At 65.7% G+C, this 11,365-nt stretch overlaps 3 protein-coding genes across 3 annotated transcripts; 1 reads left to right on the top strand and 2 right to left on the bottom strand.

The window, feature by feature from the left end:
• Positions 1–57: 57 nt before the first annotated feature.
• EMIHUDRAFT_121986 (hypothetical protein) lies at positions 58–2,285 on the top strand (the record flags this gene model as incomplete). Its single annotated transcript, XM_005792443.1, has 1 exon — positions 58–2,285. A coding segment is annotated over one exon (2,228 nt), but the record flags the coding sequence as incomplete, so codon positions are not given.
• A 434-nt stretch (positions 2,286–2,719) lies between these two features.
• EMIHUDRAFT_460378 (hypothetical protein) lies at positions 2,720–5,372 on the bottom strand. The gene is made up of 4 exons (XM_005792442.1): positions 4,986–5,372; positions 3,248–3,497; positions 3,084–3,166; positions 2,720–3,011 (listed from the first exon to the last, which is right to left on the bottom strand). The coding sequence occupies exons 1-4, from the start codon at positions 5,326–5,328 to the stop codon at positions 2,818–2,820; spliced, it is 870 nt and encodes a 289-aa protein (XP_005792499.1). The 5' UTR covers positions 5,329–5,372; the 3' UTR covers positions 2,720–2,817.
• Positions 5,373–8,794: 3,422 nt separating this feature from the next.
• On the bottom strand, positions 8,795–10,904 carry EMIHUDRAFT_522907 (hypothetical protein; the record flags this gene model as incomplete). The annotated part of the gene is made up of 2 exons (XM_005792444.1): positions 8,795–10,834; positions 10,899–10,904. The coding sequence occupies 2 exons, from the start codon at positions 10,902–10,904 to the stop codon at positions 8,795–8,797; spliced, it is 2,046 nt and encodes a 681-aa protein (XP_005792501.1).
• Positions 10,905–11,365: the final 461 nt, after the last annotated feature.

Raw genomic sequence — 11,365 nt, 5'->3', positions numbered from 1 at the left:
AGGATAGGAGGAGCTCATAAATCGATTCCTATTGATGATTGAGGGTTTCGAGCGCAGGCGTCTTCAAGGCGAGCACCGTGCGAGGCGCTGGCGCAACCAGAGCACTCATGGGTGCGGCCTGTTCACGAGAGCCTGGTGCCAGCGGCGCCACCGTGAACCCGACCGTCGCTGCTACGTATGAGAAGGACGCTCCCTCGCTCAAGAAGGTCGACGAGACCACGCCTGCCACCGACGAGGCTGCGGGCGACGAGGTCGCCAAGACGGAGGCCGTCGAGGCCTTCTCAGAGTGGGTCAAGACCATCACGCCTCGCCGCACGGACGACATCGCCGCGGAGAACGTTCACGGCCACGACGCCACCGATGCCGAGCCTGCAGCGGAGGCGCCTCTGGTGGAGGAGGAGGTGGAGGCGGAGATTACCGCGGCGGAGGCGGAGGAGCCGGCCGCAGAGAGAGAGCCTGTGGCAGAGGAAGAGTATGCGGCGGAAGAGGAGCCTGTGGCACCGATGGAAGAGCCCGCTGAGTCGCCAGAGGGCGCCGTCGACACCGCAGTCGAGCACAAGACAGGCGGCGACGGCGACGGCGTGGCGGCGGCGGAGGCGCCAGAGGAGGCACTTGCCGAGGGCGGCTACGCTTCGCCGCGCAAGGCGGCAGGCGAGGAGGCGGAGGTGGCGCAGCAAGTCGAGGCGCAACAGGAGTCGAACGAGACGAGCGTCGAGGAGGAGGCGCCCGCCGCTGACATGATTGAGACCGAGCAGGACTGCCCGCGCGAACGATGCGCTGCCGGGGAGGTGGCGGCGACGGCGTCGGCTGGCCCAAACACCTGGGATGAGGCCGTCGAGGTCGAGTCCCCCCGCGATGAGGATCTCGCTGCCATCATCGCTCAAGCCGAGCAGGAGGCGACGGCGATGGTCTCCCCTCGCCAGGAGGTGGTTGCCGAGGAGACTGTTGCGGCGGATGCGGCGGCCGAGAAGGCGGTGACCGAGGAGACGGCGAAGGCGGAGATGGAGGAGGTGCCGGGGGGCGCGGCCGACACCGCCATCGACTCGCTCGAGGAGAAGGCCGGCGAGGATGTCGACTGCGACGGCGAGGGCCCGCCGGCGGCGGAGGAGTGGTCGGCGGAGGGCGCTGGCGAGGCGGCGGCGGCGGAGGAAGAGGAGGAGACGGCGGCGGAGTCGGCGATGACGGAGGAGGAGGCGCCGGCGGTGCCGGAGAAGAAGACGTCATACCTGGGCAGGGTGGCGGCCATCCTCTCGCCGCGCAAGAAGGCGGCCTCCGCTTCATTCGCCGACGCGCCTGTGGCCTACGACGACGCGGCCGAGCCGGCGGAGGCGGAGGCGGAGCCGGTGGCAGAGACGGCCGAGCCGGTGGCAGCGGAGGTCGAGACGGTGGCAGAGGAGGCCGAGCCAGTGGCAGAGACGGCCGAGACGGTGGCAGAGAAGGCGGAGACGGTGGCAGAGACGGCCGAGCCGGTGGCAGAGGAGGCCGAGACGGTGGCAGAGGAGGCCGAGACGGTGCCGGGACAGGCGGAGGAGGGGGAGGAGACTGTCGACGAGGCGGATGATGCAGAGGTCCCCGCGGAGGCGGAGGCGGTGGAGTCGATGGGAGCTGCGGTTGTGGAGGACGCGGCGGAGGGCGCTATGGAGGCGGTGGCGTCGGTGGCGTACGTCATTGAGCCCAAGGGCACCGAGGAGACGGCGGCGCCTCGCCTGCCACAACCGCCGGCCTTCTCCTCGAGCGAGTCGATGGCGCCGCCGGGGGCTGCGGCAGACGAGGCTCCCAAGGAGGCGGAAGAGGAGACGCGGGCATCGGTGTTTGAGGCGGAGGAGGTCGAGGCGGCGAAGCGCAAATCGTCGCTGGACCGCGAGCTCGCCACGCTCGCCGCCGACGCAAAGGTGTACGCGGACGCCGCCTGGCAGCGCGCCTCTATGCGCTCGTCTCGCCGCTCCTCCGCCCGCCACTCGGCCCGCCACTCCGCCCGCCACTCCGCCCGCCACTCCGCCTGCTACACCGACGAGACGAGCGAGGCATCCGAGGATGAGGCGAGCGTGGAGCCCCTCCCGCAGCCCCTGAGCAAGATCCCAAGCGGCGTGGAGGCGGTGGCGGAGGAGGAGGGAGCCGTGGCTCAGGGCGCAGAAGTGCTGCCCGAAGGGGGAGCTGTCAACGAGGGAGAGCCCTCCTTGATCCGTCGCTTCACGAGCTGGCTCTCGCCCGGCCTCCGCTGCGTCCCGAGCCAGGACACGCCCCGCCCCGCCCCGCCGACCATTCCACGCCTGAGCCTCGCCTAGGCCAGCGCAGTCTGGGGCGGCGCAGGCAAGACCCGCACGTCAACATTCGAGAGAGAGTTAGAGATTAATTGACGAGAGGAGGAGTGGAAGAGATGGGGGAGGGCACTCGCCGTGGCACATGTCGATAGACCGATAGAGAGCAACGCACGCCGTATAGAGAGCAACGCACGAGTGGCGGAGAGTGACGACACGAGATACTTGAGTCGGTACATGCATGTTTGCATCTCCTGGTAGAGGTGTCCTTTTTATGTATTTATTGTGCAGCTGTGGGGCGCACCGGCACCGCCGGCGACGGCGCACCGCCGGCCGCCGGGCTTTCCGCTCTCGCCTCTCGGTCGTGTGTGTCGTATCTCTGTGGCGAGATAGTGCCGTACATTCTTTCACAAGAGACTCAACTAGAGCCGTGCGCGTAGGTACTAGCGTTGGTCGCGTCGAACAATACCACGTATGCCTTGCCATCAAACGTACTACCACAGGCTAATAGCCCATCTCACACACGACTCGACTTCACGCGCGCGTACATTCGTACATATCAAGAAACACCGGCCACAACTGTCTCTGCGACCGCCTCGTCGAGCGCGGCTGCGAGGTACCGCCTCTGCAGCTCCGCCGTTGAGCCCTTCGCGGCGTGCAGCTGGTCCCACTCAAAGTACGGGATCGACACCAGCCTCCACCCAAAGCTGCGCAGCTGCCGCCGCTTGAGCAGCGTCGCGCTCGAGGGCGCGCCTACTCGTGGAGGCGGAGCGTGAGGGCGAGAGACTGGGGGCGCGCAAACACCGCGCACACAGAGCAGCGCACGGTGCTGCGCCGCACTCGCCGTCGCGCTCGCGGCCGCGTAGTGCGATGGCCCGTCCACCTCGACCGCCACGCGAGCGCCCCGCCTACAGCGTGCGTGCCGTGGACGCGTCACTGCGACGTGGTGCGCCGTCAGGGTCGTGTGCGGCGGTGCGGCGCGGCGCCACTCGACGAGGTAGTCGAGGCTGTACCCCTCGGGGATGGTCACCTCCTCGCGCGGGCGAGAGCCGACGAGGCGGAAGAGCGCGGCGCCGACGTGCCTCTGCAGGCGCGAGGGGCGGCCCTGCTGCGCCGTGAACTCGGCGTGGCACCGCCTGCGCAAGCCCTCGCTCGGCATGCCCTCTGTTTGGCCGCACTCGAGCGAATGCCACAAGCACCACACGTGGAGCTGCGTCAGCTCCTCGCGCCGGAAGAGGTCTGCGGCGGCATCACACCGACGCCCAAACTCGAGACCAAACAGCTCCGCCTCCCCTCCGCTGGTGGAGCGCGAGGGCTCGCCGACCGTCGCAAAGGCCCACGCGAGGTTGGCGAGGCCCTGCGGCGCAAACTCGGCGAGCCGCGGCGCCGCCTCGTCGGCGATCGCCTCGAAGAGGGCCGGCGCAGGCCGCCCGGCCGTCGCAAACGCCCACGCGATGGTCGAGATGGCTTGTGGCGAAAAGCGGCGCAGCCGCGGCGCCGCCTCGGCCGCGATCGCGTCGAAGAGGTCGGGCTGCGCGTGCTGCAGCGTCGCGTACGACCACGCGAGGGTGGCGACGCCCTGTCCACTAAAGGCATCCAGCCGCCGCGCCGCCTCCTCGGCGAGCGCGTCCAGGAGGGACGGCGACGGCAGCCGCACACGCGCAAACGCCCAGCATAGGTTGGCGAGTTCCTGCGGCTTGAAGCGGCCCAGCCGCCTCTGCGCCGCGGCGCCGAGCGCGTCGAGGAGGAGGTGCGTCTCTGCCAGGGGGTGGCTCGCGGTGGCGAAGGACCACGCGATGTTGGAGACGGCCTGCGGAGACAGGTCGCGCGCGCGGGAGGCGGCCATGGACGCGAGGGCAGAGTAGAGCGAGGGCGACGCGTGCCGCGCGGTCGCGTACGCCCAAGCGAGGTTGGCGATGGCCTGACCCGAGCACTCGCGCGCGCGGGGCGTCGCCGCCTCGGCCAGCGCGTCAAACATCGCGGGCGCCGCGTGGCCGGCGGAGGCGAAGGCCCACGCCGTCATCGACATGTCGGGCACGCTGAACGCGGACGTGCGCCGCGCGACCTCCTCGCCGAGCGCCTCGAAGAGCGCGCGCGGCGCGAGGCCTATCTTTGCGCACGCCCAAGCGAGGTTGGCGAGCTCGCGCGTCTTGAAGGTCGCGAGGCGCGACGGCGACTCGGCGGCGAGAGCGGCAAACAGGCGCCGCTGCGCGCTCCCTCTCGCTCCCGAAGTTGCAAAGGCCCACGCCAGGTTGGCGAGGCCCTGCGGCGCAAACTCGGCGAGCCGCGGCGCCGCCTCGTCGGCGATCGCCTCGAAGAGGGCCGGCGCAGGCCGCCCGGCCGTCGCAAACGCCCACGCCACCATCGAGACGCCCTGCGGGGAGAGCTCCTTCAGCCGCCCGGCAGACAGCTCCGCCGCACTCGCGTCAAAGAGCGAGGCCGCCTCGGCGCCCGCCGCAGCAAAGGCCCAGAGCAGCTGCCCGAGCGCAAAGGAGGGGAAGTCGGACAGCCTCGGCTCGGAGGCGGCGGCGAGGCGGTCAAAGAGCGCCGGCTCCGGCCGCCCCGCCGTCGCGAACGCCCACGCCGTGTTGGCAAGGCCCTGGCAGTTGAAGTCGCGGGCACTGGCGGCCGCGGCGGTGCCGAGTTTGGACCAGAGCGCCTCGTAGGGTCCGCCCTCGAGTCTGAGCTTGGCGGCAGCGTGCGCCGTCGCAGAGACGCCCCAGGGACCCCAGTCGTCGAGCGCCGCCGCCGTCTGCCTGGCCAGCGGCGCGAGGAGCGCGGGGTCCTGCAGCAGCCGCCGCCGGTCGGCGTTCTTGGCGATCCGGCCAAGCCTCGACCAGCACGTGGAGAGGTTGATGTCATCGAGCGCGTCACCGTGCGCAGCGTGCAGCTGCAGAATGCCGTCCACCGTCGATGCGTTTGCGATGCGGCCATTGAGCTGCCGTGGCGTCAGAGGCCGAGGTGCGCACAAGACGAGGGCCTGCCGACTGAGACCTCGCCGCCCGCGCCCGTCGTACCGACGAGGGCCCGCCAGCGAGTAGGCCAAGGCTAGGAGAGTCAGCGGGAGCATCGCAGGAGGACTATAGGTGCACTCACCACATAGGTTCACCGCGCCTGCGCCGGGCGACACACCAAAGAAGAAATCAAGTCCCGAACATTTCATTCTTTGTTGTTTGGTCTGCACCATTAATTGTTTGACGTGACTTCTTCACACAAAAACACAACCCCGGACCCAAGACGCACAAGCACAGACAGTCAAGAAGGGAGAGACAGCAACGACAGTCAGAAGTCAGAACAAAAACAAAACGAACACGTCTCCAGCCCCAAATGACGTGTGAGTGTTAGAGTTGTTTGAAAATACAAGCCACTCCCGCAGCACCCTGGCACGACAAGGGCGCAGACTGGCGCGGACTGGCACACACACCGGCACACAGTGAATAAGAATTGGCACTTTGTGCTGGGGATAGGACCGCCGCAAGCGTCCTCCCATCCCTCCCTTGAGGTCGGCGATCGAGGTGCCACTCTGGACGTCGAGCACGTTGTACGTTGTGTGCCTCAGCCTGGCCAGGGCCGAGTTTGCGTCGAGGAGGAAGAAGCGGGTGTCGTTGATGCGGAGATGCCACTTCTCCGGGATCCGCACCTGCCTCGCCGAGGGCCCAATTTGCGCCGCGGTCGGGACGCGCCCGTGGTCGATCCGCTGCTGCAGTGAGCAGGCAGTGAGACGACCGAGCCCTCCTCGATATGCGCATCGGTGCACCGTGTGGTTCGCGGCGAGCCCAGAGAGCGGGAGCCGCTGGAGCGGGACTCTGCCGGCGGCGCGCCGCAGCGCCTGCTTGCCGGCGTCGTCGAGGTTCTCGTCATCGGCGATCGCAGCGCGCGCCGCCTTGGCCACGGCGGCATCGTTGATCGTTCTGCTGCGGCCCGCTCGGCCGTGTCTGCGGGTTGCAGCATCGCTCCGCCAGCTCGAGCCAGCGCGACGTCTGGAGCTGCTTTTGGCGAGATGGCAGCGCCCGCTCAGCGACGTGGGCAGGGAGCCGCGAGCGCAGCTGGTTCAGACGCCGCTTCATCGCGGTCTCGCTCCGTGGACCCGAGACCGACATGATCATCGCCGACTTGAGCGGAGCAGTGGGGTCGGCCAGCGAGATCCAGAAGACCTGGAGCAGCTGCCGGTCCTCTTGCTCCGTCCACGGCTCGGCGCTGCCCCTCCTGCTCCGGTCGCATGTTGAGAGGTACTGGTTGATAGCAGTCGAGACGTCGTCGTCTGTATCGGCCGGCGAGTCGTGGACACACCATCTCCACGCTCCTTCAGCGCCGCTGAGCGTTTGCTCTCGTCGGGGTCCGTGCACTCCATCACCGCAGTTCGCACGCGCTCAGGGCTGAGCTGCTCGGCGGTAACATTGCAGATGGCCTCGACGAGCTGAGACGGCAAGCGCTCTTGCAGGTTCGACCTGAGCCGCGAGAAGTGCTTCTTGCACGCGTCGGCTTTGCGTTTGCCCACGGTGACCTCGCTCTTTTTGCCGCGGTCCAGTGTTGCACGCCAGCGACGCATAATCAGCTCGAGCTCGTCGACAGCTTTCCAGCCATTGGTCGTGACGGCGCGCTGTCCCGGCGGAGGATCGTGGCGCGAGCGCGGAGTGCAGCCTCCGGACTCATTTCCACGGAGGAGCTGTCCGCGTCCGACATTACGACGTCGGGGGCGGCGTTGGGGGTCGGGGTGGCGTCAGATTTTGGTTCGCATTCACCGCAGCCGCCGAGACCGTTGTCGGGAGTCGGGGCAGCGGGGTCGTGACTGCACGATCCGCGTGACCCCGCACATCCGCACCTGTTCGCCCACTCTGGAGGGCGCAGTGGCGTCGGAGCTGCCGGCATAACACAGTCGTAATGGTGGTGGAAAATTGATTTTTAATGATTAAACGATTTGCATTGGTGTACATGTACACGGTCTTGACTAGCCGAGGGGTTGCTCCCACCGGCAGTGGCCATCTCGATCAGCAGTAGCCGTAATAGTCCTGCCCGGCGTAGACTGGCCCCAGGTCGCAGGAGGCGCCTTCCGGGAGGTTGTCGACCTGAGGCAGGGGAGAGGTCCGGCAAGCCCGCTTCACCGCGCTGCAATGCAGTGCGGTGTGGGGCGGTGCGAGGAGGGGGGGCGAGGCGCGCACGTAGATGCTTCCGTCCTCCAGGTTGGGCACGTCCTCCAGGTTGGGCATCGCCAGCGAGGCGAGGTTGTCGTTGCCGTACACCTGTCGCGGTGGCGAGGGGCGCGGGGCTGGGCAGCGGTGCGGTGTGGGGGCGTGAGGTGAAAGATGGAGATTTAAGATAAGGACGTTGTCTGCATTGCAGCCCGTAAGCAAATGCCACCTGCCGTTGCATGCGAGGGTGATTCCTGCAGCGGCGTTGAGCGCGTATTTGCTATTTTCGCAATTGTTGCCGTGTCGGGCGGTCGCGATTGCGTACAGCCCATCGGGCCCAGAGCGGTAGTCCCCACGGTAGTCGCGAAAAAAGATGGTTCCGAACATGGCATTGATCGAGGCGATGCGGCTAGAACAATCGTTCAACCGGACCAGGGAAGACGGCATCAGCAGCAGAGGCGCCTACCACCCATTGGGCGGGCAGACAGAAGGCCAGGGCAGCACTGGCAAGTGCAACGCGCCTCATGTGACATGTCGGAGAGCGACCGTGCCTCGTTCGCCGCTTATCATGTAGAGTTTGTTGTGATCTGTGATCTGTCTGTAAGGGTCCGCCCGCAGGCGCATTTTGTGTATACCGAGGCGGTGCCCGGTGCCGAACCTGTCGGACCTTAAGACAGCATTGTAGATCCCTGGACGAGGGTAGTGGAGAGGCCGGTCCGTCGGCGCCAAACCACCTCCCACCGAGGCGGGCAGGTTCCACGCGTTCCCGGACTGCCCCATTGGAGGTAGGCCACTCGTCTACCGTAGACCGTCTAGCCAATCAGCCTTAAGCGAGCGGCCTGGCCGTTGGAATGGCCGACGAGTTTGGTGTGGACTTGCGTCCTCGCATCGTTCGTGGTTACAAGCAGCGTTATGAATGAACACATTATCATCCACGACACACGTTCGTCCGATCAATAGCACCAAGTCCGCGGTGGCGCAGAAGGCAGATCGACCCTGTCACCCCGCCCGCAAGCGTGATATACGTAGAAAACTGACATAATGTGTGTGAGGGAATGGGATTCTAGAACTTAGCAACGTGGGAGCACAGATTCGAGCGAAAAGGAGACAGAGGGAGCCGTATATCGAGACGGCATCGGCCAGCTACCGTAATATTGGCCAGGCCAGCTGGGGCGGACCCGGTGTGGCGCAGTCCGCCCACAGTCGGCAACCTGTGTTTCCCTGAGCGCTGTGACGGGCACGGCTCGACATCTCGACAACCCCCCGGCCCCCGCCGACCAACCCCGCGGCGCTGCACCGGGGGAACCCTCACTCCCCGCGGGCGCGCGCGTGGCGGTGATACCAGAGGAGACCAGGTCGAGGAGAGTGTGCAGCCTCGGACACATATCAGGCCACATCAGGAGAGCCCTACCATTGGGGCGGTCTGGCTGGCGGGACAGAGCGGCGCCGCACAGCCTCCTCCACCGCCTCCAATGTCCGGTCAGCCACGTCGATATCGCTGATCCGTTTGTTGAGTGCCGTCCGCTGTGCAGCCACCGCTGCAGACTCCTGGAACCAGTCGCGTTTGGCGAGAAGAAAGGCGCGGAACTCAGGCGAATTCAGGCTGCGCAGCAGCGGGACGAGCACAGACTCAAATGCCGCGTCAATCAGCTTGCTCTTAGCGTTTGCGCCGGTCAGATCGGGCGGGATCGGAGGGGGGTCTGCACTCCATTGGTTGATGCGTGAATTGGCGAACTCCGTGGCGTAAGGGGTAAGCATAGAAAGGCGTTTGATGCGCAAGGGGGGAGTGTCGTCTGCCATGACATGTTGTAGCACGAATGGGATGAGCCACTTTGCATCGAAAGCATCGATGTTGTCTCTCCACAGCTTTTGGCTGTCGACCCGATCCTCTGCATCGCACAAGCGAGAGGCGCCACGACGCCGCCCCAAAAAGGGAGGCGCAGCTGCGTCGGCGTTGGGCCAGTGCAACCAAGGTGATGACGCGGCGTCAACGGCAGCGCTAACGCCACCAAAGTTGTTCAGCGTTGTCATCGACGCATTGTAGAGCTCGCTCTCCAGAAGCTGACGCATCACCCCGGAGGCTCGCTCTTGCACAGCATCAGCATCCGCCGTCGAGCCGGAGAGTGGGGTGCCGAAATCACTAAGCTGCTTCTGCGTGGCCGCCTTTAGCACTAACAGCTTTCTCTTCGCCTGCGGGACCCAGACCTCGCTCATATGCGTCTCAAAGAGGTCATTCAGCGCGTTGAGTACGCTGAGGATGCCAAGCGGCTTGCCCCGTAGCCCCGCCCCCGGCTCCGTTGCCTGCCACTCCTCGAACTTTGCGCGCTCGGCGTTGACCAGGTCAGGCAGTGTGATGCCGTCGCCAAATCGATTGATGACCGGAATCAGCGCCACCGGCTCGCACCCAACCTCCTTCTTGGGATCGGCCAGCCTTCGAGCGAGAGTAGCCAGCCCGTTGCTGTGCACCCAGAGGTCTGTCCGCGTCGTGACCACAATCGTCTTGGAAAAGGCTGGTCGGACGACCGCATGCTCGCTGATCTCCTCGAGAGCCCTTGATCCGCGCAGAGCTGCCTCGTTGCCATTGATGACGCACAGCACGAGAGTGTTCGGGTCGCGCAAGTAGCGGCGCGTGAGCTCAAGCGTCTGCTGCCGGACATCTGCGGGCATGCTGACGATGCCAGGGAGGTCAACGAGCGTCAGAGTCGGGACGTTGCACGCGCGAAATTCGATCTCGATCTCGATGTCGGTGAGCACGCTCCGCCCATCATCTTGCCCGTGTATCTGCACGATGAAACGCTCGATGATGCCCTGGATGACAGTGTGCTGGACACCATCGACCTCGAAGCGCTGCTCTGCGGGCATGCCGTTGAACATGGCGACTTGCCCGTTGGAGGTGCGCAGGCAACGAATCATGACTCGGCTCTCGTGGGGCCGGTGCATCATCTTTAACCGTATCGCCATGCGCGTGCAGAATCCCTCCGCGCGAGGAAAAAACGCTTGCATGGCGATGCGCTCCATCAGGGAGCTTTTGCCGGCACTCTCAGACCCGACAACCACGATCTGGGGGAGCAACAGGTCGTCGGCCAAGCCTCGTGGAAGTTCCTCCATCGCCTCCAAGATACGGCCGTAAGCACCGCTCCGCAACGTCGCACCGATGCTGCCCTCGCCAGCGAATGCGTCCTGGCTCAACACAGCCTGACGGCGCAGCTCCTGATCGTAATTAGCGCGGCGAGATGGCTCCTGAAGCGTGTCCCAGGCCTGCTCGATCTTCTGAAAGATCTGCGTTGCCCGATCGGGCCTGTCTGGATGCCTGTCTGGATGCCAGTGGAGCTGCAGCTCTCTGTGCCGTGCCGCTATCTGCCCATGGGTCGCATTCGGCGGAACACCCAGCACGTCGTACGCCGATGCTGCTGGGTTGAGTATCCGTGCAGCCTCGCTCTCCCGGTCCTGCGTAGCACGCGATTATTGCTCAGGCGATGTGAAGCGCGTGTGGGGGGGGCGGGCAACGCACCGCCATGATGCAAAAAGGCAAGGAGTCACCATGCGGCGGCGCAACCAACAGCTCTGCTTTCGGAGTTCGCGATGGCGTGTCACGCATATAGTCGAGTAGCTTTTTTTTTAGCGCCTTCGTTGTTAATAATACAAATCCCTTCCCTTTGAATTTGAGCAGCCGTGTGGTCTGAGCAGAAGGCGCCGGCTGCAACGAGTCGCAGGAGCACGACGAGGAGCGTCTTCGCCAGCGCGCCGTCGAGCGCTGCCACCATCGATCGCCGAACGCGGCAAGTGCTGTATCTCGCGCTGCCACAGGCTAGCCCACATGTCATGACGTCACATGTGCGCGGTAAAAAGGAGCAAGAGTCTGTGACCTACCTAGTTGTCCGGCATGCGAGGGCATGCTCGGCCGTTCGGAGTCCCCCCTTTTCATGTCACCATTCTCTCGGTTAGCGTGTCTGAACTTGACGGGTGGCTTCCGGGGCG

This window comes from Emiliania huxleyi (genome assembly GCF_000372725.1).
Source record: "Emiliania huxleyi CCMP1516 unplaced genomic scaffold EMIHUscaffold_1073, whole genome shotgun sequence".
In the NCBI taxonomy this organism is placed as follows: Eukaryota; Haptophyta; order Isochrysidales; family Noelaerhabdaceae; genus Emiliania; species Emiliania huxleyi.
This window is presented reverse-complemented; position numbering and strand designations above follow the sequence as displayed.